General features: G+C 46.5%; 1 protein-coding gene across 4 annotated transcripts; it reads right to left on the minus strand.

The window, feature by feature from the left end:
• Positions 1-14,215: 14,215 nt before the first annotated feature.
• Positions 14,216-22,916, minus strand: LOC123411369. 4 transcript variants are annotated; one of them, XM_045104303.1, is made up of 9 exons: positions 22,714-22,916; positions 22,516-22,556; positions 22,329-22,423; positions 15,546-15,651; positions 15,411-15,439; positions 15,048-15,309; positions 14,686-14,957; positions 14,514-14,546; positions 14,216-14,414 (listed from the first exon to the last, which is right to left on the minus strand). In XM_045104303.1, exons 3-9 carry the CDS (start codon positions 22,380-22,382, stop codon positions 14,325-14,327), a joined length of 846 nt encoding a protein of 281 aa, XP_044960238.1. In that variant the 5' UTR covers positions 22,383-22,423; positions 22,516-22,556; positions 22,714-22,916; the 3' UTR covers positions 14,216-14,324. The 4 variants fall into 4 exon arrangements, with proteins under 4 accessions (XP_044960238.1, XP_044960237.1, XP_044960234.1 ...); XM_045104302.1 differs by having other exon boundaries at positions 14,216-14,546; positions 15,546-15,647; XM_045104299.1 differs by having other exon boundaries at positions 14,216-14,546.
• Between the last annotated feature and the right edge of the window lie 2,593 nt (positions 22,917-25,509).

Below are 25,509 nucleotides of genomic sequence, written 5' to 3' on the forward strand. Positions count from 1 at the left end.
ATGCGTGTGGGGATCGAGAGGAACAGGCGCGGCCGAGGCGGCGCTCTTTGTCGGAGAGGACTCCGGTGAAACGTTTCTTTTCTTTGAACTTTGCCCTTCTCGGGTTCATATCGGGGATGGGGAAAGCTTTCTTGTACACATTTAAACCAAAAACACATCAAAAGCCTCGTGGCTCTGATACCATTGATAGATCCCGTGGATCGTCAAGGCTAGATGTGTTCGGTGATAGTAATAGAGTATTACCTTGTGATGAACTTGATGAGCTCCCTCCAGAGACCGTCGTGAGGTGATGACGACGGTGGGGAAGGAGAGAGATGTGGTAGCGGCGGCGGTGAGCTTCCCATCGCTTCAGCGCTACCCTCTAGATCGGATTAGGGTTAGGAGTGGGGAAACAGTGGCGGCAGTGAACCTCGTAACCCGTGCCATGGTCCCCACCTCCTCTATATATAGCACTGCGCGACAGGGGTCCACCAGCCTTGCTTGGGCTGGACGCCCCCGATCAGGGCGTGAGTCAAGGTCCAATGGACCGTTGGGCCCATTGGAAAAGAGATCAATCTAACACCTTCCTCTTCTCTTCGAGCACCGGAGTACGGCAAGCCGCTGCATCCAAGAGTTGGAGTGATTTGGTCCTTGACATAAACAACTTGGCCATGATGCCACAGCTCCACCCTTCTTTTCTCAGGCGCCATTATGCTTATGGCTGCTATTACTGGGACTGGGTGATAATCAGGAGGGAAAAGTTGCTGGTGCTTGACATCTGGAGGATGGAGTTCTCCATTGCTGATCTCCCACCTGGAGATTGGAGTGCAAAAGGTGTAGGCATTGTAGAGGCAGGGGAAGACAGGCTTTGGTTTTTTGGATTTGAGGGGGAATTTACATCTCATCTCAGCTATTACATTGCACGAAATAAAGGTGAGAGCCCCATCCAGTGGCAGATGGAGAAGACAATCTCACTAGATTCTGGATACAAACATTCTATCGATGTTGCAACGGAGAGGCACTTGCTCTTGACAAGGGAAGCAACCTCAACTACAGATAGTTTACTCGTTGATGAATATTTCTCCATGGACACCAAGACGTTGCAGCTTCAGAGGGTTTGTCTGCAACGATTACTGCATATTTATGGGACACACATATATACTGACTTCCCACCATCGTTGTTCTCTTCACCGGCAATATGAAGGTGTAAAATTTCTATCACATCCTTTTTATCTACCTCCAATGGTAATTATCACACAGCTTGTCTAATGCTTGATTGCAATTGATAATTCTTGTTTACATGATTTAGTACTGTTTATTTTCTTGTGCTTGTGGGAAAACTAAGCACGCTTGGGAACATAATTGTGTTTCGTTGTCTTATTTGTTTCAATTGTCATCTTAAGCGATTGAGTTTGGTAAGAAAATATGTCCTGCACATTATGAGTAGCTTATGCATGAGTCCTGATGCAATCACCAAAAAATAAAACTAGCTCATGATAATTATATTCAAGGAGTATCTTTGATAGTTAGGTAATGCAGAAGGAATACAATTGTAGATTCAGTTTAGTTTTGATTGTTTCACCTTGAGAAAATGTATTATTCATTCAAGTCAAAACAACTCATACTGTAGACTTTTCTTTTGATAGGTATAAGGAGCCAGATAAGTTTTCGTTTGGCCATCCTCACATATATAATTTTATATTGAGATGTTTCGAAAAACCTGAATAATTGGTAAGGTCATGAACAGCCTGTTAGCTCATCGCTCTGCATAATAATAATACCAGCTTGTGCTCAGCTCGGTGCTCACAAGCTATCTTATCTGAAATCAACCTCATAAGATCAAGGGAGTTCTCATCATTGCACATGCATTTAAAAAAAAACTTATTTTCCTTAGTCAATCACCACAACTCTTACATCCTCCATGTAATTTCAAAGCAAATCATATGAGTGAGATGATTGACTGAAACTTATGGTTTTACGTGATTGTGCATTAGCAGATCTGTAAGACACATTAGTTAGAGGGGGCAATGTTTTGTATTCATTTCCTTTTCGTTTATCATTTTTCTATTGGGATGGCAGACTATTTTTTCGAAATGGAGGCTGAGCCCCGGCCTCTGCATCAATAGATGCATACAGCCATATATTAAAAACAAAAACAAGTTTTCAATAAGTACATGAAGTGTGCAGCAAAAATAAAATAAAGCGATACAAGGCATCTTTCTTGCCCAAGCCGGAGATGACAAAATATATAGATGACTAAACACCTATCCTATTAACATGACGTCATCCAAACCGGTTGAAGATACCCTGTGCTACCATCTTCCAGCGGACACATCCAGTAACCATAGGCTCCTTGGCTTCCACAGGAGTGAGTAATGACAACGTGCGGATCAGTGCGGTAACCCTAAAGATAACCTGCAAGAAGTGAAAGTCGCGTTGTCTGTTAAACACTAGTCATTTCTGCAATTCCATACAGCCCACAACAGTGCACAGGAACCCACGCGAATAAGTTTCGCAGTATGTACATCAACCCCCTGTAACCACCAGTGGCGGAGCCAGGATTTGAATTGGGGGGGGGGGCAAGCCAAATAAAATGAAAAAAATAGTACAAAAGTAGTCATATAGAACAATGTTTTGCTGAAGTGACATAAAAATGTCATTACATTTCTATTAATTTAAAGTGGCCTCTACGATTGCCGATCAGATCAAAAATATCAACAATTTCATCAGAAGATATCTTAGCTGCTAAATTTTTTTCTATGTAAATTATCATGCAATGGCGAAGCAAATCGTCTCCCATTTTACTTCGAAGACGAGTCTTGACAATCTTCATAGCCGAAAAAGCCCGCTCTGCAGTCGCCGTTGAGACTGGGAGAGTGATAACTAGTCTCAACAACCTGTCAACCATTGGATATGAAGAAGCTTTACCTGTTTTAACCAGTCCTTTTGTTAAACTAGCAATAGATGGCAAGGTCATCAGTTCTGGATGGTTGCACACATCTAGCTGAAAATGAGGTAGCTGACTTTCCAACTGAGCTAATTCTTGACTTGAAAAATCAGCTGGATAAAAATTTTCTGCAAGGGTGCTTATCTTTGTGATATCAAAAGATTCATGTCTTGGATCCAATGATGAACAGAGAGTAAGGAGCTCAGTTGCTTGGGTATTGAATCGATCGTTCAATTCACTCAGTTGTTGGTCAATTGCAACACTGAAAACATCAACTTTGTAGTGGTGGAGTGTTGTTGTGTTATCATGCTTATTTCGAGATTTGGTGACATCAACATACCTATTAATTTCATTACAAAGTCAGCTCAATTCTTAAGATAAAAATCAACAAAGATATAACTTAATATAAGTTAAGTAATTTGAGAAAGTAGAAGAACATACTTTGCGTCCAAATCTGGGATATCAATCTCGTGCTTGACACAAAAAGATTTGACCTCCTCTAAAAGAGATTCCCAACCATGTTCCCTTAGCTCACAAAGTAGGACCTTTGTGTTAGAAACAGAACCCAAGGCATTTAAAATATCCAAAGATTTGTATTGAAGTTTCTGACACAACACATCAGTGATCTTCATAATCTTTTCCATCAGATGTAGAATGAACACAAAATCAAACGATATGACAATTTTAAGGGATCCAACGGCATCTCCACGAGAATATTTTGTGGCTGAACGATCAGTTGCTATACCTCTTAAGACCGCAACTGTAGCAGCAAACATCTTCTTTAATCTCTGTATGGACTTATAGTGTGAACTCCATCTTGTGTCTCCTGCTCTCTGTAAGGTTCCTATTTGGTTTTGCCCTCTACCTGTATCAAGCTCTCCCAACTCAATTCCACAAGCAATTTCCTCCGCTTGATTTGCTAGTAGCTCATCATTGCGCTTTGTAGAAGCACTGACAACATTTATTACAAAATTTGCATTCTGAAAGAAGTTATGCACCTCATGTACCTCTCGTGATGCAGCAACAAGCGCCAATTGTAACTGATGAGCCATACAATGAATATAGTAGGCATATGGACATTCACGAAGAATAAGTGCCTTCAATCCATTCCATTCCCCTCTCATATTGCTTGCACCATCATATGCTTGGCCCCTGATGTCATGTACGCTTAAGTTATTATCTGACAGTAAAGCACAAATTGCATTTTTCAAAGTTAAGGCAGCAGTGTCCGTAACATGAACTAGATCAAGGAAACGCTCAATTATTTCTGCTTCTTTGTTGGCAAACCGAAGAACAACTGCCATTTGTTCTTTTTTTGATTCATCGCGAGCTTCATCTACCATTATACAGAACTTGGCATTACCTATTTCTTCTTTAATTGCTTTTTGCACTTCTCGAGCAAGTATGCCAACAACCTCTTTCTGAACTTCTCCGGATGTATATTTCGCATTACCTGGAGCATTTTCCAGAACAACAGCTGCGACGTCCTTATTGTAAGAAGCGAGAATCTTAACCATTTCAAGAAAATTTCCTTGGTTCTTAGACCCCGCAGATTCATCATGACCTCTAAAAGGACAAGCTTGGAATATCAGCCACCTAATGGGACAAAGCGACTAGATGTTAGATACCAAAACATTAAGTCATGTCAAATTTTAGTTGATGTTAAAAAATTGCTTACCTCATGGCATCGATGGTAGTCTTAAGCCTCAATCTCGCATCAGTAACTAGTTTCTTATTTTGCTTTTCTACCACCTTGTCGATATGAGCCATACTAGTCTTGAGATCTTCATAACACCGAACTGAATAGTTGTGAGCAGAGTCAGGACCCCCAACATGAGTTAGAAAAGCACATGCTTTTCCATCATTAACCTTTTTCCAGTTTCTAAAACCTTTGACTGAGAATGTATCAGAACCACATCTCCCAACAGGTTTTTTTGAGAAGAGAAAGCACGGCAAACAATAAGCGCTATCAGTGTGAGTTGAATACTCAAGCCACCAGAAATTTGTGTACCAATCTTTTTGAAATCGACGACGGCGTTTAGACTTTTCAGCAAATGGGTATTGGTCTAACTCTGGTCGATATGCTCCCTTGGATATATAAAAATGCCGAGCATCATCTTGCTTGTCCGGTTGGAGCTCCCAAATTTGACAACGTTTACCAGGGTCTCTCTGATAAGGAGTGGTTATAATTTCTGCTTGTTCTGTAACATTTATCATGTCCGGCATATGCATATCCTGATAAGAATCATTAACTGAACTTGGATCCGCCTCACCAACTGAACTTAGACCCGCCTCACTAACTGAACTTGAAGTAATCGGCTTAAAAAAAGCATTAATCTTAATGTTGTTTGGCCCTGCTTTTCTTTTCATAGTTGCTGCCTGAAGTTCGACAGTGGTGAGCTAAAAAAGTACAGGAATTGCAGCAAATAGAATTATAGAAAGTGCAGCCATATACCTGAATATTATGCAGACAGAATCGGCACCTCGGACAGCCGAGCAGAGCAGGGTGATGGGCCGGCGAGCCGTGAGCAGACGGAGCGACGAGGCCGCGAGGGCGAGCAGACGCCGGCGAGCCGTGTCGCCGATCGAGCTCCTTCTCTTGATCTCTTCTTGTCCCTTGTGCCCGCTTCCTCGTACCAGTGTGGCCGTGCACAGTGCACTCACTTGACTACTCTGAAGAATGGCAAGCTGCAAGCACTGAAGCATATGAGGAGCCGAGGCAGCAGTGCGGCAATTAAATTAAAGTCTGGAACACTGGAACGACGGACGGCTCGGCGACTAATCCTATGTATAGTTAATTATGCACTTATGAAAGACTGCTCGGTACCTGTACTTTCACAAAATGCTTGGCAGTACTGCTGATGGGGGGGGGGCCCAACAAGCCAAGTACAGGTATATACGTAGCAATACTTCATGTGTAAGCTGGTCGTTGGGGGGGGGGGGGGGCAGGCCCCTGCTCGCCCCCCTGTCTCCGCCACTGGTAACCACATCCCGAATAACGTGCTTATACTATTAGGAGGAGTGATGTTAAAAGCAATGTGCAACGAGCGCCAAACCAGTTTAGCCATAGGACAATCGAGAAAGCGGTGCTTAATACTTTCTTTATTCGGACAAAAGCTGCATCTAGTATTACCATTCCAGTTTCGTTTGGCAAGATTATCCTTCGTTAGAATAACCCCTTTGTGAACAAACCACATAAAGATTTTAATTCTAAGAGGAACTTTGATCTTCCAAATATGCGCTGATTTTGGAATAGGTGTTGAATCTATGAGATGCAGGTACATAGATTTTATCGTAAATACCCCATTCGTGGTCAGCTTCCAATGAACACGATCGGGTCTGTGAGAGAGGTTGACGTCCATCAACCTTCTCACGAGATGCAACCAACTAGTCCATCTATCGCCCATAAGAGATCTACGAAATTGAATATTTAGAGGAATCTCACGAAGAATTGACGCAACGGACGCTTGTCGACGTTGTGCAATATGGTACAGCCGCGGATATTGAAAAGCTAAAGGCGTCCCCCCTAACCAAGTGTCTTCCCAGAAACTGGTGGATTCACCATTGCCTATGATGAACCTAGTTCTGCTGAAGAAAGCATTTTTTGTCTGCATCAACCCCTTCCAGAAAGGAGTGTTCGTTCGTGCTACCAACACCCCCAGTTTCTTTGTTTCTCTTCCTCGTCTTTAGTTAGAGGTTTGTTATATTGCCAGGTACTATGTGAACTCGTGCAACATGAATGTGCCACTTCTCTAAGGCTATATGTTTGTTGATGTTCGGGCCAGTATGGTGGCTATATGTTCCAACTTTTAGTGCTAATAACAATGGTACACACACTAAAGCAGAGTCCTTGTAGTAACATGTTTGCAGTTCAGTTGTGATCGATGAATATTACAAATGTAACATTACTATTCAGCCTCTTCCCTATGATACCACAGTTTTGTTCCTTCGAGCTCGTATACTCTTCAATGTGCACAAATTGGGTGGAAAACCTTGTGTGTTGTCTGAGTATTCTTTTTCTTGTTTGCCCAGATTTGATGGAGTCTTCGTTAGATCAGCTTTCCGAGTTCAAAGCGGCCTCAGTTTCGATTAGGTCGAGTCCTCGCAGATGTGATCCCCTTGCTGACAAGATGCTGCGCACGAATCTACAGAATTTCACTTGGATGTGGCCTTGTCTATGTTGTTCTTGTTTTCATGCTACTTCTAGCCTCGGTTACTGTAACATGTATGTGGATGTTCCCTGCCTATGAACTGAACTGAATGTTCCAATCAATCAACAACTGTTGAAATCAGCCTCATTCACCACCTCTTTCTGCTGCTGAAATCGGCCGTATGCTGAAGCTCGGGTGTATATTTGTAGTGACGACCTGCTTTTTTTTTTTTTTTTTAAAAAGGAGGATATACCCCCGGCCTCTGCATCTAGACGATGCATACATCCATTTTATTAATTATTCACAGAGACAATACAAAGTAATACATCAGTTAGCCTGAAGCCACCATCTAGGCAACACATGTTGCTACTCCTATTCCTTGATGAAGGTGTGCTGAATATCCGGGCCAAATACCAAACAGATATCGCACCAAATCCTAACATCTATAGTCTGATGCTCCAGCCCAGCCACCACTGAGACTGGATTCCAAACTGGTCCGGCGCAGAGGCCGCCTCCACCATCTACCACCGTACCCTCTTCAGAGCTAGAACAAACGCATCATCCTTGCGAGGTCTGCCGTCGACACCACCACGGTGTCAGACAGCGCCACCATCCTGCACGTATCCGCCTACACATGCCTGTCGACGAACCACCGCAGCGCCATGCCGCCGGGCTACACCGTATGGCTCACGGTAGACCAAACACCGCTCCTCCTCTTGTCCCGTCTACCCAGCACGTACTCCAAAACGATGTCGTTAGGAGGGACCTGCTAAACCACTCCAACGAGCAGCGGCCCATTCTCCGTTGAAGCCTCTTTTTTTTGAGATGTCCGTTGAAGCATTAAGGCCACTAAGACAGGTGAAACAAGTCTGAATGTGTAGCGCTACCTATTTTCTGCGTGGCTGTCGGCTATGCACAATGTTCTGACCAGATGTTAGCCAATTCTGGCAAAGTTCATGCATGAGCGTTGAAGCACTCCAAGTTCAGGCATAAATAAATTTTGAATAACTATTGAATCATATACTTCTGATGGCATCTGAGTTACTAATTAAGCTTGATAATGGCCTGAAACTAAATTAAAATCTTTAGCGGTGCAGATGGAATTCCTTTCTAGAGATGATCAAGAGGGATGTATCCTGGCTCCAGAATGGATGAAACCTAAGAGAGCATCACTGCAAATGATGAGACCGACTGAGTGACAGGACATGAGCATCAACCAAAACGATTCCGAGAATGCACAACCACAGAAGAAACAAAGAAACTATCCTAGCTGCTCAGCCTGTTGGCTGGCCTCAAGGTACAAGCAGCCATTCCGGCACTCCCAGTACAAGCACAGTGGTGAAGAATCCTCCTGCTTGGAGGCACCATCGCCAAGCTTCTTCAGGTCGAGGCGTATCACAGGCGCCCCATTCGCTCGACTGCATTTCTCCGGCAGAGTGATTGAGAGACCGCTGGCAGTAGTGCATACCCATTCATTATTCATATCATAAGACCATACCAACAAAATGTGTGATGGTGTTAAACGAAAGGTTCAAGCTAGTTAGAGCAAGTACAATAGTATAGCCAGCTGCTGGCTATAAGCCATTGCCATGTCATCTATAGCCTATCTTATAGCCAACATGTACAATAGTTCATTGTAAATGTGTACTATTTTTTTATTATATGACTCACCTTTCATACTCACAAAATGCCTAGAAGCACGTGCTAGAGCTGGCTCTTAGCTAAGAGCGCGCTTACCTTCTCTCTCCTCTTCTCTTTCCTCTAACTAACCAAAAATATATTAGTTTATTCTTTATTGTTAGATAAAACGAGATCAACGAGACATGAGAGACACGGATTTTTACGTGAAAACCCTTGCGGGAGAAAACCACGGACGCACGAAGGCGCGATCACTATGAGGGTGGAGTACTACAAGCACGAGACGACAGGCCGTCTTTAGGTGCGACTACATGGAGTATATATGAGGGGCAATACATGAGAGTCCTTGGAGGACAAGTAAACGAGTTGTACTCGTACGCGTCGGTACCAACGCAAAGGCCCACACCGTTTGTACTACGTCTAGTCCAATACGATAGAATTTGAATCACAATTTAACAATCTCCACCTTGAGCCAAATTCCCTCCAGTAGTCGAAGAAAGTGAATAACTCCATCCAAATCAGCTTAAACACCTTGTGCGTCAAAGTCCATAGGACTAGTGAGAAATACCAACTAAGCCTGAGCAAAGCTCAAACTTATTGATAGGAACTGGCTTTGTCATCATATCAGCTGGATTATCATGAGTACTTATCTTGCATACCTTCAAATCACCTTTAGCAACAACATCTCGAACATAGTGAAATCTGACATCAATGTGTTTTGTTCTCTCGTGATACATTGGATTCTTTGTAAGATATATAGCACTTTGACTGTCAGAAAATATGGTACGGCAAGATGAATCTCCACAAAGCTCAGTGTACAAACCTCTCAACCAGATAGCTTCTTTGCATGCCTCAGAAATAGCCATATACTCGGCATCAGTAGTGGAACAAGCCACAATAGACTGCAAAGTTGCTCTCCAACTCACAACACAACCACCAATGGTGAAAACATAACCTGTGAGTGATCTTCTCTTATCCAAATCACCAGCAAAATCAAAATCAACAAAACCAACAAGTCCATCTCCAGTTTTCCCAAACTGTAAATAAGCATTAGAAGTACCTCGCAGGTATCTGAAAATCCACTGAACTGCATTCCAATGCTCTTTTCCAGGATTAGCCATGTATCTACTAACAACACTCAGAGCATAAGATAAATCCGGACGAGAACAAACCATGGCATACATAAGTGAACCAACTGCACTTGAATAGGGAACTCTAGACATGTACTCAATATCTGCATCTGACTCAGGACATAAGGCTGATGATAATTTGAAGTGTGCAGCTAATGGAGTACTTACTGGCTTGGCATTATGCATATTAAAACGACGAAGAACTTTATCAATATATCCCTTCTGACTGAGATATAATTTTCCAGACGGTCTATCTCTGGATATTTCCATGCCAAGTATTTTCTTTGTTGCACCCAAATCCTTCATCTCAAATTCATTACTCAATTGCTTCTTTAGTTCATCAATCTCTGACATGCTCTTTGCAGCAATTAACATATCATCAACATAAAGGAGCAAATAAATAGCTGAACCATTTACAGTTTTCAAATAAACACAGCTATCATAATTAGACCGATTGAAACCTTGAGAGAGCATAAAGGTGTCAAATCTCTTGTACCACTGTCGAGGGGATTGCTTCAATCCATAAAGAGATTTCTTTAACTTAGACACAAGCTTTTCTTTTCCAGGAATAACAAAACCTTCAGGTTATTCCATATAAATATCCTCTTCTAATTCTCCATGTAAGAATGCAGTTTTAACATCCAATTGTTCAAGCTCAAAATCATTCATGGCAACAATACTAAGTAAAGTGCGAATAGAGCTATGCTTCACAACAGGAGAAAAGACTTCGTTATAGTCAATACCTGGAATTTGGCTATAACCTTTAGCAACCAACCTTGCTTTATATCTTGCCTCATCATTAGGAGAAACACCTTCCTTTATTTTGAAAACCCACTTGCAACGAATAGGTTTCTTCTCTCTAGGTAATCTTACCAAATCCCAAGTGCCATTATTTTCAAGTGATTCCATCTCATCATGCATAGCAGTCATCCACTTATTACTATCACCAGAAATAATAGCCTCGGAATATAAAGAAGGCTCAGCATTACCTTCAATTTCTTCTGCAACAGATAAAGCAAAAGAAACAATATTGCACTCCTCAATTAACCTCTCAGGTGCATTAATACCCCGCCTAACTCTGTCACGTGCGAGATTCCAATCGGGTGGAACAATAGGCTGATTTGGAGTGACATGTTCATCATCAAAGACGGGTTCATCATGTGCATCAACATTTTCCTTATCGGAAATATCACCTGAATCGATAACATGCTCCACCTGAACAGTAGGCTGCTGAACAGTAGGCTGCTGTTCACTCTCAATTGGAACATTAGTAGATGCAACATCATGTAACATAGCAGATTCATTAAAGATAACGTTCCTGCTAATAACAATCTTTTGTGTTTCAGGATTCCACAATTTAAAACCTTTAACACCAGATTTATAACCAAGAAAGATGCACTTAACAGCCCTAGGCTCCAACTTTCCATTATCAACATGAGCATAAGCAGTGCAACCAAAAACTCTCAACTGTGAATAATCAGCAGGTGAACCAGACCATACCTCAATTGGAGTTTTCTTATTAAGAGGAATAGATGGTGAACGGTTGATGAGATAACAAGTAGTGGAAGCGGCCTCAGCCCAAAAACGCCTATGCAAACCTGCATTGGACAACATGCAACGGGCTTTGGAAATAATGGTCCTGTTCATACGCTCAGCAACACCGTTTTGTTGAGGAGTATAAGGAACGGTGTGGTGTCTGACAATGCCTTCAGACTTGCAATAATTCCCAAATTGCTTAGAACAGAATTCCATACCATTATCAGTGCGAAGTATTTTTACCTTCTTTTCAGTTTGTCTCTCAATCATAATCTTCCACTCCTTAAAAGCTGAGAAAGCTTGCCATTTATGCTTCAAGAAATAAGGCCAAACCTTTCTCGAATAATCATCAATAATAGTCAACATGTAACGAGCACCACCTAATGACCTTTTGCGAGATGGTCCCCATAAATCAGAATGCACATAATCAAGAATACCTTCAGTTGTATGAGTCGAAGTGTTGAACTTCACCCTCTTGTGCTTGCCAAAGATACAATGCTCACAAAATTTCAATTTACCAGTTTGGTATTCTTTAAGAAGACCTCTCTTATTTAACTCTGCCAAACCAAGTTCACTCATATGTCCAAGACGCATATGCCAAAGGTTGGAAGCATCACAACCAGAATTCTTTGAAATAACTGGAGTAGCATTACCTGAAACGGTAGAACCTCGAAGGTAATAAAGACCATTGGTCGAACTTAAGTCACCTTTCATCACAATGAGAGAACCTTTGGTGACCTTCAAAACGCTATCTCCACCTGAATACTTGTACCCCTTTGCATCAAGGGCACTCACAGAGATAAGATTTCTCTTCATCTTCGGAATATACCGAACATCTGTCAAAGTTCTGATTGTGCCATCAAACATCTTGATTCGAATGGAACCTATGCCTTCAATCTTGCATGGTGAATTATCAAAACCCAAAACGGAACCAGCAGCAGTAGTAGAATCAAAAGTAGTAAACCAATTTCTATGCGGGCACATATGAAAAGTACACGCAGTGTCAAGTACCCACTCATCATTGGTCTCAGCACATCCAGCAATAACAACAAGAGCATCATCGGAACTTTCATCACGAGCAACATTAGCAGAATTTTCACCTTGTTTGTTACCTTTCGGTTTGTATGTGCCATTCCTCTTTTCCTTGTTCTGCAACTTGAAACATTCTGAGATGTCATGCCTGTCTCTCTTGCAATACCTGCAAGACTGCTTCTTGTCTCTAGATTGCGACCGGCCCCTCTGGCCGTTCTTACTTTTGCCACGGTTTCCATTATGTGAGCTCTTCTCCTTTGTCCTGCCACGAACAGATAATCCCTTGGCTTGGGATGAACTCGAACCATCATGAGGCACCATTAATTTCATCTTCTCCTTAGAGTTCAAAGCTTCATAAACTCCATTAAGCGTGAGAGTATCACGACTATATAATATGGTGTCTCGAAAATTGATATAAGAACTTGGCAGCGAACAAAGTAACATTAAAGCAGTATCTTCTTCATCATACGTAACCTCCATTGCAGCTAGATCGGATATGATCTCTTTAAATTCTGAAATATGATTCAAAACGTTACCTCCCTCGGGTAACCTGTGCATGAATAATTTTTTGCTTCAGACGCATCTTGCTGGTGAGATCTTTAGTCATGCAAATCCCTTCCAGCTTTAACCATAGAGCGGCGGCAGTTTTCTCGCTCAAAACTTCCTGCAAAATATTATTATGCAAATGGAGTTGAATTTGTGACAAAGCCTTACGATCCCTTCTTTTCTCCTCAGGAGTCCAATCCTCAATTCTATTCTTCCCAAAACTATCCAGTGCATCATCATAGTCGGCCTGCGCCAACAACGCCCGCATCTTGACTTGCCATAGGATAAACCTTGTGTCACGGTCCAGTAGCGGAAGATCGTACTTCATGGATGCCATGAGTAGATAAATCTGGTAGCTTCGGTAGATGTAGCAATTTGAGGGAAGAAAACAAATCTGATTACTACTAGTAACCTTCACGTGAGAGAGAGATTGATGGGATGCTGACTTCCGGTGCGTGCTGATGGATAGATGGATCGGTCAAGAAAATCTCAAAGCAGCAGCAACAGCCTCGCATTGGCAAATGGAGCAACAACAGCTTATGGACCAGAGTAACAGCGACGGCTCGGTACTCCAGCAGAACTCGGCGACTTGCACAGCAACCGCAGCGAACGGATTTAACAGCGACGGCCTTGTCTTCTTGCGGCAGGCAGCGGCTCGGCTTATGACGGAGCGTACGGCGGGCCCAGTCGAACTCGGCTTCTAAATCGATCCGGCTTCGGATCGCTAGGTCGCGTCCGGCGGCAGACGCAACCCTAACTCTCGTCTCAAATCTCGTATGTGTAGAACCTCAGCTCTGTATACCATTTGTTAGATAAAACGAGATCAACGAGACATGAGAGACACGGATTTTTACGTGGAAACCCTTGCGGGAGAAAACCACGGACGCACGAAGGCGCAATCACTATGAGGGTGGAGTATTACAAGCACGAGACGACAGGCCGTCTTTAGGTGCGACTACATGGAGTATATATGAGGGGCAATACATGAGAGTCCTTGGAGGACAAGTAAACGAGTTGTACTCGTACGCGTCGGTACCAATGCAAAGGCCCACACCGTTTGTACTACGTCTAGTCCAATACGATAGAATTTGGATCACAATTTGACATTTATATCCAGCTGACTCAGCTCTATTGTACTTGCTCAAAACTGTAGCAAAAGCGAGCGCTATTCCCATTTCGTTAATATAATAAGAGAGTACTCCACAAGGTAGTTAATACATGGTCCAGTATACGCTCTACCCTCGACACACTCAATATGACAGTGTATGCTTCTGAGTTCTTGAAAAATAACAGAATTCTTGTTGCTGGGCAACTGCTACACCACAAGTGCCATATGACGTTTCTTGCAACATTCGCAGTGCAGCTTCATTTCAGAGGGTAAACAGCTGCTAGCCTCTGGATCTTTTCGATGCAATCCTTATCTAGATGTGGCGAGATCCTTCTTTTCACATTTCCCTGGAATTCAAGAAATGTAAGAGATGAAAAATCAGTGGTGTTCCATGATGATTTGATAAACGTATGACATAAAACTTTCTTTTTAGATGTGGGCCGGACCGTGAAGGCTTTCACTAGGTTTCTCCATTTGTCCTGAAAGATTAAACAAAACAAAAAATTTAACATCTTTGGCAATGGAAAGAAATGTGTGAGACAACAAAAGTATCGAGCTGACAAAACATCTTAGGATGCATATGCTTTAGGGGTGCAAGAAATCACCAACTGACTATACCGTAAGATGCTTCGCGGTCCGAACTGATTCTGGAAACCTCTCTTTCTTCAACTCAGCCCATTGTCCAGCCCCATGTGCAGATATGGCATCCACTAGTTTGTTCACCTCTTCAGATGTCCAATGGTCATTGTTTCTTCTGCGTCCATGTTTTTGGCCTTCACACACAGAGCACACGTCCCGGGAGCATGGTTTTGTGTTTATCGACCATGTTCCTCTCTTGCGTGCACTTCTCACACGACTCTTATGCGTCCAACCACTTTTTGGCATGTAATCTAAAGCACATATCATGTGTATTTAACTGCTTAACACAATGACAATCATAAATCGTATATTGCAATGAATGGAAACTTTGTAATTCATACCGGGTAGATCGCAGGGCCCCTCCTTTGGCGATGTGGTGGTGGGTGCAAGCCTCCTACTTCTCCGGTGACAAGGCTGTGTGTACATGCTTCCTCCCCCCTCTTTCATCACCTCCCTTTCTCCTCCCTCTCCATATTCTCCTCCTTCTCCGATGAGGGCCATGGTGGCATGTGCCTCCTCTTTCTCAAGCAGTGCCTCCGGTGTAGCAGGTGCAAATGTTTGTATTGTCATGCCATGATCACTAGTTGGTGAATAAAACTCAAGCTGCATCCATGAAACATATTTTCAGTACCATTTGCCATGTTCATTTATTAGAATTTTATCCTTTTGCATGTGCGAAAATTTGCCTCATGAGTTAAACTTGCCTCCTTTATATAAGTAGGATTGAATGCACCTGCAAGAAAAACTTCATATGTTAATTGATTTCAAAGTCAAACCATTGATATATTTCTTGCTTGTGTAATGAAGTTTGGAGTGTATGCAACAATTAAACATCATACATTTCAGCAATCTGTCCAAATCATGTTCATCTTGGGGTCCTTCTAAGAGTGCTTGGAAGTCCGTATTGTCATAATCCAAGGATGTGGAGTAAACTTCCATCTCTGCCTTTCATCCATCAGAGCAATGGAACATATGTTAATTTCGTGCTAGGATTTCGATGAGCCCCTTGCAAATTCTATAACCATATATGAACTATGCTAGTGGATATTGATATATTACATATAGTTAAATGAAAGTTGAATAAATTAGGGAATATATGTCAACATTTTTTATTGACTATTCTGGTTCTGCTTATACTCTTCTTTGAGATAATTTATAGGTTTTTCTTTTAGAAATGTAGGCCAACTCCATTTTTATTGAAATGAAGGCAAACATCCAACTAGTCATGCATGGTGTCTAGCATAAATATGTGAGCTGGTCATTCAATAAAGTAAATATATCAATCCGTGCTTTGGCGGGCGTCGATAGAATGGCAAAGTTGGACGTTGCCAAGAGGGGATATTCCGATGATGCAAGTTGCTATTCACTTGGTCATGTTAGTACATGATTCTTGGATGGAGAGGTGGAGACTCTCTAGGTGCCATAGCATGTCTTGGATGATAGACTACTAATATTAATAAAGAATTTCTTCTTTTTCGGAAACCCATTCGAAAAGAACTTTCAAGTTAAGCGTGCTCAGTTTGAAGTAGTTTTAGAATGGGTGACCGACCGTAAAGTTGCTCCCGAGTGCGCATGAGTCAGCACAAAGTGCGTACAAAAGACTATTATTGATATATGAGCCAACCTAGATCTCGACGGTGTGTCCAGAGCATTACAAGTTGGTATCACAGCCGAACCTCAGGGTTACACAGATGTTTGCCGACCGGTGTGCGGTCATGTTGTTCATGACATTTGTGACCCGTCGTGGCAAACGGCAAGACACATGTACACGACTGAACGCACAGGCATATGCGCCAAGAGGTAACATTTCTATGGCCCGACATGGACGTTGGTTCCTCTGAGTGAGGGTGTATGTCATAGCTTGTATTATTAGGGATTATAGAACTACACATATCAATAAAAATTCCTTCTTTTACGAAGCCCATTCAAAAAACAAAACTCTCAAGTTAAGCGTGATCAGCTTGGAGTAGTTTCGAGATGGATGACCGACCGGAAAGTTGCTCCCAGGTGCGCATGAGTTAAGACATAGTAAGCAGGAAATACTAGTATTTGAACTGTGAGGCCAGTCTATATCCCGTTAGGAGGAATGACCACCGACGGATGTGTCTGAGAGACTGAGACGTCACACTGGCTGGATGTGATATTTGCTGATGGTCGTTGTCATTTTTGCTACCCATAACCTGCGACTGATTTTGGGCCTTGATGCTTTGGTGTCCGGCTCAGATGATGTTCGTTGAGGTTCGAAGAAACGTGTGTGTATTTTTCTAAACCCTACCACCAAGCTTTAGTTTTAGTTTTTGTGTCTTTTCTTCTTGTATTTCGGTTTTTGCCTGATTTTCCTCAATTAACGGGGCAGCTCTCTTCTCCTTATATGAAATGGCATCAGAGCTCCTGCTGTGGGAGAATCCTTCTGCTCTGAACCTGGCGTCGCAGCTCGTCAGTGTTAGTGTTTAGTTTCAGTTTCGTCAGAGATAAGTTAGGCACGCCTGAGGAGGCTGTTCCCGCGCGCGCTCGTAGTATAGGCTAGATTTGCTTTTATCTGCTTTACGCCGCGATGATCGCTCTCGTGGGATGGCATGAGGAGACTGCGAACATGGCGGCGATATGGGGCGACGAGGAAGCGGTCGTGGGATGGCGCGGCACCTGAGCTCAATCGTGGCCCCGGTAGACTAGGTACTTTCGGTTGCATCTGTAACAGAAGTATAAATAAGATGAGGAGAAAACGCTGCGAAAGTTAAGCGGCACAAAATCTTCGTTTTCCCGTTTTGATCGGTCACGAGAGAGAGAGAGAGAGTGATCGGAGGTGTGAGAGAAGAGAGAAAGCTGCCGCTGCAACGACAATTGGCATCAGAGCCATCCGAAGGAATCCTGCGGAGATGCCCGGGACGCCGGACAAATCGCTGACGCCGCAACGATCAGGCGAGCGCCGGGGGTGCAGCCTGTCAAGGGGCTGGGCCCGGAGGGAAGTGATCGTCCACCAGGTGCAGCAGGGAGCCGCGGGCATGGGAAATCCTCAGCAGTATCCCATGCTCACGCGCACGAACTACGGGGACTGGGCGCTGCTCATGCGCGTCAGGCTGCAGGCCCAGGGCCTGTGGCACGCCATCGAGCAGGGGACCGACGTCGAGCGCGACGATCGCAACGCCCTGTCCGCCATCCTGTGCGCGGTGCCGCCAGAGATGCTACGTGCACTGGCCGGAAAAGACTCTGCCAAGGATGCCTGGGATGCCATCGCCGCCATGCGCGTGGGGGTGGAACGCGTTGGCGAGGCGAAGGCGCAGCGCCTTCGATCCGAATTCGAGGCACTGTCGTTCAAGGACGGGGAAACCGTCGAGGACTTCGCGCTACGCCACACCGGTCTCATCAACGATCTTCAGGCGCTCGGAGACACCGTCGAAGAGGTGAAAGCGGTGAGAAAGTTGTTGCGCTCGGTTCCACCAAAGTTTATGCAGGTTGCCATCTCGATCGAGACGCTGATGGACCTCAAATCCATGTCCATCGAGGAGGTGACGGGTCGCCTTCAGGCCGTCGAGGACCGGTACGCATTGCCAGGGGCAGACGGTGCTGGTGGCGCTCAGCTTCTCCTGACAGAGGCTGAGTGGCACACGCGGCAGAAGCAGAAGAGCCCGGAGGAATGTTTCTCCGGGGGAGCCGGCGGCTGGAACGGTGGAAGGGGAAACCGCCGAGGTGGCAGCGGACGCGGCAAAGGTGGCCGTGGCGCCGGCGGGCGCGGGAACAAGGGAAAAGCTAAGATGAAGTGCTACAACTGCAACAAGGAGGGGCATTTCGCGCGCGAGTGCCGACAGCCACGGCGCGAGCGCGGTGAGGAGGCGAACCTCACGCAAGGCCCGGACTACGCCGAGCCTGCACTGTTGATGGCCCACGCCGTCGAGCACCCGGCCACTAACACAGTGGACATAGTCGCGCCGCAGACAGCGCTCTTCAACGAGGAGCGTGTGGTACCGGCCGACGCCAGCAACGGCGCCTGGTATCTCGACTCGGGTGCCACGAGTCATATGGCGGGAACAAGGGAGGTCTTCGCAGCTCTTGACGAGACGGTGTAGGGCACCGTGCGTTTTGGAGACGGCTCGGCCGTCAGCATCCAGAGCAAGGGCACGGTGGTGTCCGAAGGCCTGAGCGGGGAGCAACGTGCACTGGCAGAAGTGTATTTCATCCCCAGGCTCAAGAGCAACATCATCTCGCTGGGGCAGATGGACGAGAACGGCTGCACCATCGTCATCGACAGTGGCGTACTGAACATCTACGATCGACACAAGGCGCAGATCGCGTGCGTACCTCGACGGAGGAATCGCCTCTACATCGTCAACCTTGTCATCGCCACACGCGTATGCCTGTTGGCTAAAGCGGATGAAACGGCCTGGCTCTAGCATGCCAGATATGGGCACCTACACTTCCGTGCACTGCGCGCCCTCGCCACCAAGAACATGGTGCGCGGGCTTCCCACAATCGAGCATGTGGAGCAATTCTGTGATGGGTGCGCACTGGGAAAGCAACATCGCCTGATGTTTCCCCCGGCGGCGACATACCGTGCGGAGTGCGCCCTGGAGCTCGTGCACACCGATCTGTGCGGGCCGATCACCCCGACAACTCCTGGTGGAAGCAGGTATTTCTTGCTAGTAGTTGATGATCATAGCCGATACATGTGGGTTGAGATGCTCATGAAAAAGGACGAGGCATTCACAAGGTTCAAGAAGGTGAAGGCTCCGACAGAAGCACAAGGAGAGTATCGGTTGCTCGCGTTTCGGTCGGACCGGGGAGGCGAGTTCAACTCCGGCGCATTGAAGCTGTACTGCGCGGAGAGCGGTATCCGACACCAGACCACAGCTCCGTACACGCCACAACAGAATGGAGTCGTGGAGCGCCGCAACCAGACCGTCGTCGAGATGGCACGCTGCCTCCTCAAGGCGATGGGCGTGCCGAACACCTTCTGGGGCGAGGCGGTGAGGACTGCCGTCTACATCATCAACCGATCCCCCACGAGGAGCCTCAACGGTGTCACGCCATATGAGGCCTGGCATGGAAAGAAGGCCAGCGTGCACCACTTCCGCACGTTCGGGTGCGTGGCGCACGTCAAGCGCCTCGGGCCGGGAGTCGACAAGCTCGCAGACCGCTCGACACCCATGGTGCTCATCGGGTATGAGGAGGGAGCAAAAGCGTATCGCGTCTACGACCCTGCTGCGAAGAAAGTGCAGGTGGCGCGCGACGTGATCTTCGAAGAGGGAAGGCCGTGGGACTGGAAGTCTACACCTGAGACGGTCGCCGCGGCGCCTCTGTCGAACACCTTCGTCGTCGTCTACAACATCGCGCTTGGAGAGACGGTGGTCGACGTTGGAGTCACCTCTGGACCGGCCACTGAACCACCACGCACTCCAGCTGCCGCCCCACCAGAGCCAGCTACACCGACGGTGGAGACACAGCACAAGTGGGTGACGCCTCCCACACACGATGAAACCAGAGACGCAAGCTCCGGACCACGTCGATACAGGTACATGGAAAACCTGCTGGAAGAGCTTGATGAAGAAGGAGCACAGCGAGCCGAGCTGTGCATGCTGGCAGCAGAGGAACCAACAAGCGTGGATGAGGCCCTCGCTGACGAAGCGTGGAAGGAGGCCATGGACGAGGAGATGCGCTCCATCACCGACAACAACACCTGGGAGCTCACTACGCTCCCTGCCGGTCACCGCTCGATCGGACTCAAGTGGGTATTTAAGGTGAAGAGGGATGCTTCAGGCGCCATCATCAGACACAAGGCCAGATTGGTGGCAAAGGGATACACCCAGCGACAGGGGGTGGACTTCGATGAAGTGTTTACCCCGGTCGCGCGGATGGAGACAGTGCGCCTGCTGCTGGCGCTGGCGGCACACAGTGGCTGGAAGGTGCATCACATGGACGTGAAGTCCGCCTTCCTTAATGGCGATCTAGAGGAGGAGGTATATGTACACCAACCGGCTGGGTACATCGATGGCGACAGCCCGAGCAAGGTGCTTAAGCTTCGGAAGGCGCTGTATGGGCTCCGTCAGGCCCCCCGCGCCTGGAACGCTAAGCTGGATGAAACCCTGACCAAGCTAGGGTTCAGACGATGTCCACTTGAGCATGCTCTATACCGACGAGGTGATTCAGAGAATTATCTTCTCGTCGGGGTATATGTAGATGATCTAGTGATCACGGGCACAAGTAGCGAGGACATCAGCAAGTTCAAGGTTCAGATGGGCGAACTCTTTCAGATGAGCGACCTTGGTCTCCTAACCTATTACCTGGGGATCGAGGTGAAGCAGGGCGACAGCGAGATCACACTCTGCCAGGCCGGTTATGCAAGGAAGGTGCTTGAGCTCGCTGGATTGGAGGCCTGCAGGCCCTGTCATACGCCCATTGAGAACAGACTGAAGCTTGGGAAGACCAACGGCGGAGAGGCCGTTGATGCAACCCTGTACAGGAGTGTGATCGGGAGTCTCCGATACTTAGTTCATACAAGACCCGACATTGCGCACGCTGTGGGCTTCGCAAGCCGGTTCATGGAGGCTCCAGGAGCATGACACTGGAGCGTAATGAAACAGATCCTATGCTATGTTCAGGGGACGCTTGGACATGGATGCTGCTACCGGACAGGCTCGTCGACACCCACCCTTGTGGGATACAGTGACATCGACCACGCCGGAGACGTCGACGATCGCAAGAGCACGATAGGCATAGTCTTCTTCCTCGGCGGCAGCATCATCACCTGGACCTCGCAGAAGAAGAAAGTTGTGGCGCTCTCATCCTGCGAGGTAGAATATATCGCGGCGGCTGGCGCTGCGTGTCAAGGCATTTGGCTGAGCCGTCTGCTCGCCGAGACGTTGGGAATGGAACCAGTAAGGTTCAAGCTGCTGGTTGACAACAAATCAGCAATCGCACTAAGTCAAAACCCGGTGCACCATGATCGAAGTAAGCACATCGACACTCGCTTCCATTTCATTCGTCAGTTCATCGAGGAAGGCAAGGTCGACGTCTTCTTCGTCAACACCGGTAGGCAGCGAGCCGACCTGCTCACCAAGGCTCTTGGCCGCGTCAAGTTCGTCGAGATGAGGCAGATGCTGGGTGTGCAGGAAATAACGTCTGGGCATCAGGATTAGGGGGTGAAGTGTGGGAGAATCCTTCTGCTCTGAACCTGGCGTCGCAGCTCGTCAGTGTTAGTGTTTAGTTTCAGTTTCGTCAGAGATAAGTTAGGCGCGCATGAGGAGGCTGTTCCCGCGCGCGCTCGTAGTATAGGCTAGATTTGCTTTTATCTGCTTTACGCCGCGATGATCGCTCTCGTGGGATGGCACGAGGAGACTGCGAACATGGCGGCGATATGGGGCGACGAGGAAGCGGTCGTGGGATGGCGCGGCACCTGAGCTCAATAGTGACCCTGGTAGACTAGGTACTTTCGGTTGCATCTGTAACAGAAGTATAAATAAGATGAGGAGAAAACGCTGCGAAAGTTAAGCGGCACAAAATCTTCGGCTTTCCGTTTTGATCGTTCACGAGAGAGAGAGAGAGAGAGTGATCGGAGGTGTGAGAGAAGAGAGAAAGCTGCCGCTGCAATGACACCTGCCGCTGGCCTAATAAAAAGCAAGCATATATACCTGGCTTGGAAGAGGATCAGCGAAGATGGGCGCCCAAATCTCTACTTGTTCCATTGTGTCAGTGAGCAGCTACCACACTTGCCCAATGTAGGAAACTGAAATCACGGCTAAAGTCAGTTTATTTATTTAATACTAAATGGTGTAAATAGGTTGATTGAAGAAAAGTAATGCTTGCTCCATCCAGTACCTGGCTCCATCGAGGATCAACTACTAAATGATCCAATCCATCTACCTAGCAAAGCAGCAATCAGATAAACTACTACGAGTACACTGCCTGTACAAGGTAAATGAAGAAGCTCCTCTCCTCTCTGATCTGCAGCCACATATATATCCATGCACCTACTGTACTAATTAACCCTGGACAGACACCGGACGAATAGCGTACCTGACTGCAACCGGTGCGCCGTGGCGGTGGCTGGCTCCTGCGACGGATGTGGGACTAGTAGGTTTTTGCCGCCGGTCGTCAAAGATCCTAGTTGCAGATGGCAGGAGCAGAGACGACGGCCTCCTCCCCGGACCTTTTCTTTTTTCTTTTTGAAATATATATATATATATTAATATCACGAAGATACCATCCCCTCGCCCTTCTCCGACCTCTTCTGGATGTGGTGTAAGAGAGTGGCCGAGGGTGTTATATTTATGCATTGCCTGGTAGCAACTTCCGGGAAGCTGCCCCCCGTGGCCGCCTGGTTGGTTCAGTTCCTCGATGGCGACCGTTGCCGCAACAATCATCGGTGTGTGTGTGTGGGGGGATTTACTTACACACAAAAGCTCAGGCTAATCCTTTTCTTAAAAAAAAGCTCAGGCTATACTACGTTCCTTGATAAATGGCATGATGCGATGTGAGCTTGAGGCTGCAACTTCCACCAAGTTTCTAGAAACAAGATATGCCGGGCACCCCATCACTTCACGCGCCATTCATTTGGGTTTGCGTTTGGTACCAACATCACTCACAGCCATGACCGATCAGACCGTATTGCTAGCCACCACTCTCCACCACCGAAAGTTACTAGTCATATGCTTGTCAGGCAGCAGGTGACCGATGGAACATGACATTTTCCAACTAGTTTGTGCAAACGATCGAGTCAGGCATGGCAGGCAGGCAGGCTCATGGTTTAAAATGGTTACTCGGATGGCCGGGGCGGCACGCGTGCTCCTCCCCCGCGGACTTTTTCCTCCATCGTCTCCTCCCCAGCCGCCCCGGCAGGCGTCCTCGGCGCTTGTCCGGGTGGTGCCAGCGGCAGCGGGCCCTCCTTTTCCCCCGCGCGCATTCCCCCTTCCTGGTGCAGGGGCGACGGCGGTGCAGCTCGGTCGACTGCGGTCCGACGACCCAATGATGGTGGCCGGCGACGGGTGAGGTGGCGGCGCTGCTCCTTGGCGGCAGGGCGGCGTGGTGGTGCGGGGTGGCCGGCGATGCGCCCCTGGAGGGCCCCATCTGGGTCCCAGCAGGCCGGCTCCTAGCGTGGCTGTGGTGTCTTCTGCATGGTGGTGAGGCAGATTAGCTTGGACAGGGGACAGCGTTGCCGACGGCATGCCTGTTGCAGCGTGACGACAGGAGCTTTAGGGGGGGGGGGGGGGGGGTTCCCGACCGGGCCTGGTATGCTCTTGCTATTGCGTTCAGTCGGCTACCGTCGTTTATGGTGGAGGTTGAACCCTCCCGCGTGTCGACGGTGCTGCTGCTCCTTGTCCCGGCTCCTCTTCATCGCTGTGCAGGCTTCTCCTTACGGTGTCGTGGTTAGACGGTGCCGGGACCTCAATACCGTGTTGGTGCAGGGTGTCGGTTGGTTTGATGGCAGGATCCGGAGCGCCAGAGCTGTAGATTGGGATCGGGGGAAATCCCTGTCGGCCCGACCGACACTGATGTGGTGACACCCTCGGGTGTCCCCTAACCTTCCTGGAGGACGTCGGGGCTACCCTTCCTCACGCCTCGTCGCGTACCGGGGAAAACCCTTGGCAGCAGCTTCGTCATCGTCGCATTCTTTCTTGCAGGTGTTGATGGATTTGGTGCTTCGGAGTCCTGGAGCTTGGTGGAAGACTCTTGATGGGCGCAGCGATCGCGAGTCTTTTGTGTTTTGTGTCAATCTGTCGGTGTCGGCATTTGTTTCTTTTGTATTTTCTTTTCCATTTTTTGAACATAACTGTGTTGTTTCCGTTCCAACACCTATCTTCGAATGTTTTGGTTGGTTGCTTTGTAATAGAAAACGAAAGAAGCCCTTTTTCGTTAAATGGTTATAGCAAAAGGGCCCATGCGTTGCAACAGGAGAAAGAAATACCACACGCTCTTAATTTATAAAAAATGATCTATAATCTGAGAATTTGTAGTTACGACACAAATAAAGATGGTCTTATCCTACAAAAATGCAGTTCAAAATTTCACAGGTCTTCTATTTTAACACGGCTTGCATGTAGATTTAATACGTACAAAGAATCAGTCAAGTGACCTTCAGTTTCATCTCTAATCCTGATTTTATTGACGTGTTCATCCCCAACCCGGATGAGTACCGGTATGAAAGAAAGACGAATAATGATTTATTTATTAAGATTGCACCCTAGATAGTATTTTTATTAAACGTTTAACAGATAAAATAATATCATATTTAAATTTTACATATTTTTCTAATCAAATTCCATATATAATATGTTAAGTTTGGAGTTACTTTAAAAGATATGAGTATTTTAAAAAACATTTAATATATATATATACTACGAGTTTAATGTCATAAACAGTAAGGATTTTTTTGTAAAATCACCTTGATGGGTTTTTCGACAGAAGCGATAGCCTCTTTATTATTAGGTAAAGAAGTAAAGATTGGAAAGCTTCGCGGAACGTAATGCATTACTCAAGGAACCGATGGTTCACACTCACCCGGCTGGCCACTTTTGCCTGAACAAGGGCGGAGACTTGAACAAGGGCGGAGACTCATAGCGAGCCCTTTAGCCTCAAATGCATGCCCATCTATTTATGGTTCTATTTCTTATCACAATGACTCGTGACCCATGTGAATGTGATATGTCTACTTTGCACAAAAGTGTTGATTGTAGAATTCGTTTCAACTTTGGTGTTCTGATCTAGAGATCTTAGGGCGTGTGTAGAAAATCCTCACCACACGGCAGCTCGCGAGCTCCCATCTGATGGGCACGGGAGGCATTTCATTCAATTGAAGAAGCTCAACAACAGCAG

Source organism: Hordeum vulgare, chromosome 7H (assembly GCF_904849725.1).
Source record: "Hordeum vulgare subsp. vulgare chromosome 7H, MorexV3_pseudomolecules_assembly, whole genome shotgun sequence".
In the NCBI taxonomy this organism is placed as follows: domain Eukaryota; kingdom Viridiplantae; phylum Streptophyta; class Magnoliopsida; order Poales; family Poaceae; genus Hordeum; species Hordeum vulgare.